Source organism: Octopus bimaculoides, chromosome 19 (assembly GCF_001194135.2).
Source record: "Octopus bimaculoides isolate UCB-OBI-ISO-001 chromosome 19, ASM119413v2, whole genome shotgun sequence".
In the NCBI taxonomy this organism is placed as follows: Eukaryota; Metazoa; Mollusca; class Cephalopoda; order Octopoda; family Octopodidae; genus Octopus; species Octopus bimaculoides.
Genome location: NC_068999.1, coordinates 33,343,343 through 33,345,343, shown reverse-complemented (window position 1 = coordinate 33,345,343; position 2,001 = coordinate 33,343,343). Strand labels below are relative to the sequence as shown.

Here is a 2,001-nt window from a genome sequence, read left to right as displayed (position 1 = left end):
ATATATATATATATATATATATATATATATATAATTCGAAAACATGAACAGTTTCGTAACATTGTTTACAAAATAATAGGTGATCGTTTGCGAAGGATCGTATCTACAGTGAACACCTAGAGACAGCCTTTGAGAAAGAGGGAAAAAACCTCCTCATTGAAACAAATTTCTGGAAGAAAGCCAAAACTTTCAGATAGGGGCTGTCAGACTCTTATGTAAATTGTTAGAAAGGATCACAAAAGTACAGCTCCCAAAATTACTGCAGAGCTTAATGACCACCTCGAGAACCCAGTTTCCACAAAAACTGTTCACTGGAAGCTGCACAAAGTGGGATTTCACAGGAGGGCTGTAATAAGAAAACCATCACTTTCAAAAACAAATGTTGCAAAGTGTTTAGAGTGGAGTAAAAACCTACAGAATTCGTCCCTAGAGCAATGGAAGAATGTTATTTTCTCAGACAAATCATCCTTTACCTTATTTCCCACCACCAGCCGAGTATACATGTGGAGACAGCCAAAAGAAGCATTTGACCCAGACTGCCTTCTTCCAACTGTTAAACATGGAGGAGGATCTGTGATGATCTGGATGGCTATATCTTGGAAATCTGCCAGCCCAATGGTTTCCCTTCATGACAGAATTAATAGTCAAGACTATTTAAGCATTTTATCTGATCAAATTCATCCAATGGTTGTGGAACTGTTTCCAGAGGGAAACACAATCTTTCAGGATGATAATGCACCAATTCACACAGCTAAAGTTGTTACTGAATGGCACGAGGAACATTCTGGTGAAGACGAACATCTTATCTGACCACCACAGTCCCCAGATCTCAATATTATGGAACATTTATGGTGCATTTTAGAAAAACAAGTAAGGAATCAATATCCTCCACCATAATCACTACAAGAACTGGAGACTGTTTTAGCTGAAGAATGGACAAAAATACCTTTGGAAGAAATTCAAACTTTGTACAAGTCTATATCTCGTAGAATTCAAGCTGTAATCATTGCCAAAGGTGGTCCTACCCCATATTAAAATAAATTTGTTTGAAATTTTAAGGTGTTTCCATTATTTTGTCCAACCTCTGTATGTGTGCACAGGTGGAGGGGGGATTAGTTGGCATAAGTATATAACTTTATTCTTTCTATACACATACTCCCATATTCACACATGTTCAACAGATAGGTATACAGGGAGAGGGATAGAGTGAGAGAGAAAGACCAAGAGAGAGAGAATGTGAGTGCATACGTGTGTATGTGTGCGTGCACGCGTGCTAGAAAGGGAATATGGGTGGGTACCACAGTGAGAGAGACACGGGTGCAGAGAAGAATTGAGAAATTAATCAATGAATCACAGATTAAATTAAATGGTACAAGAATGGAGAGACTTATGTGTTGGGTTTGTAAATATAAAGAGAAATGGATTGAAATATTAATACAAAGCGTAAAGCCTAAAAAGATTTATATATAAAGACGTGTAGTTAATTAGCTAAGTATTCAATTACAGCTTTCCTGGAAATCTAGATATATAAATTAGACACCTTTCTATTTATAAATATTAAAATAATGCCATGTGAGGAGTTGTTTATTGTAAACAAAGTCATTCTTACCTCAATTGTTCACTTTCAACAAATCTGTTTATATATAAGAAAATAATGCCACATGAGAATTTGATTAGTGTAAACAAAGCGTTCTTAACCTAATTGTTGGCTTTTGAGAGATTGTAGTAACAAAAAAACAAAACAATTGTATACATACACTATTCCTCCACTTATTCTCTAAGAGAATCAGATTTTGTACTGTATAACTAGGGAAGTTTCGATCCTTGGTCTGATTATTCTTGGGGGCTTTGCCATAAGAGGGAAAGAATAAAGATTCGTTACCATGAAGTATTAACAATTTTCTAGGCAATTATCTTACAGATTTCCTGGACAAAGGGAAAACACTTGCTATCAGCAAATGACCATCTTCAAATATATATATATATATATATATATATATA

General features: G+C 35.3%; 1 protein-coding gene across 35 annotated transcripts in view; it reads right to left on the bottom strand.

The window, feature by feature from the left end:
• Positions 1-2,001, bottom strand: part of LOC106870491 (fas apoptotic inhibitory molecule 1-like) — a 130,554-nt gene that overhangs the window by 47,620 nt on the left and 80,933 nt on the right. For 23 of the 35 annotated variants that reach the window (XM_052974785.1, XM_052974786.1, XM_052974789.1 and 20 more), the window contains one exon: positions 1,610-1,633. The exons of the other annotated variants lie outside the window; for them this stretch is intronic. In XM_052974785.1, coding sequence (XP_052830745.1) covers positions 1,610-1,633 — 24 coding nt within the window. The remainder of the gene's footprint in view (positions 1-1,609; positions 1,634-2,001) is intronic. 35 annotated transcript variants of the gene reach the window in all.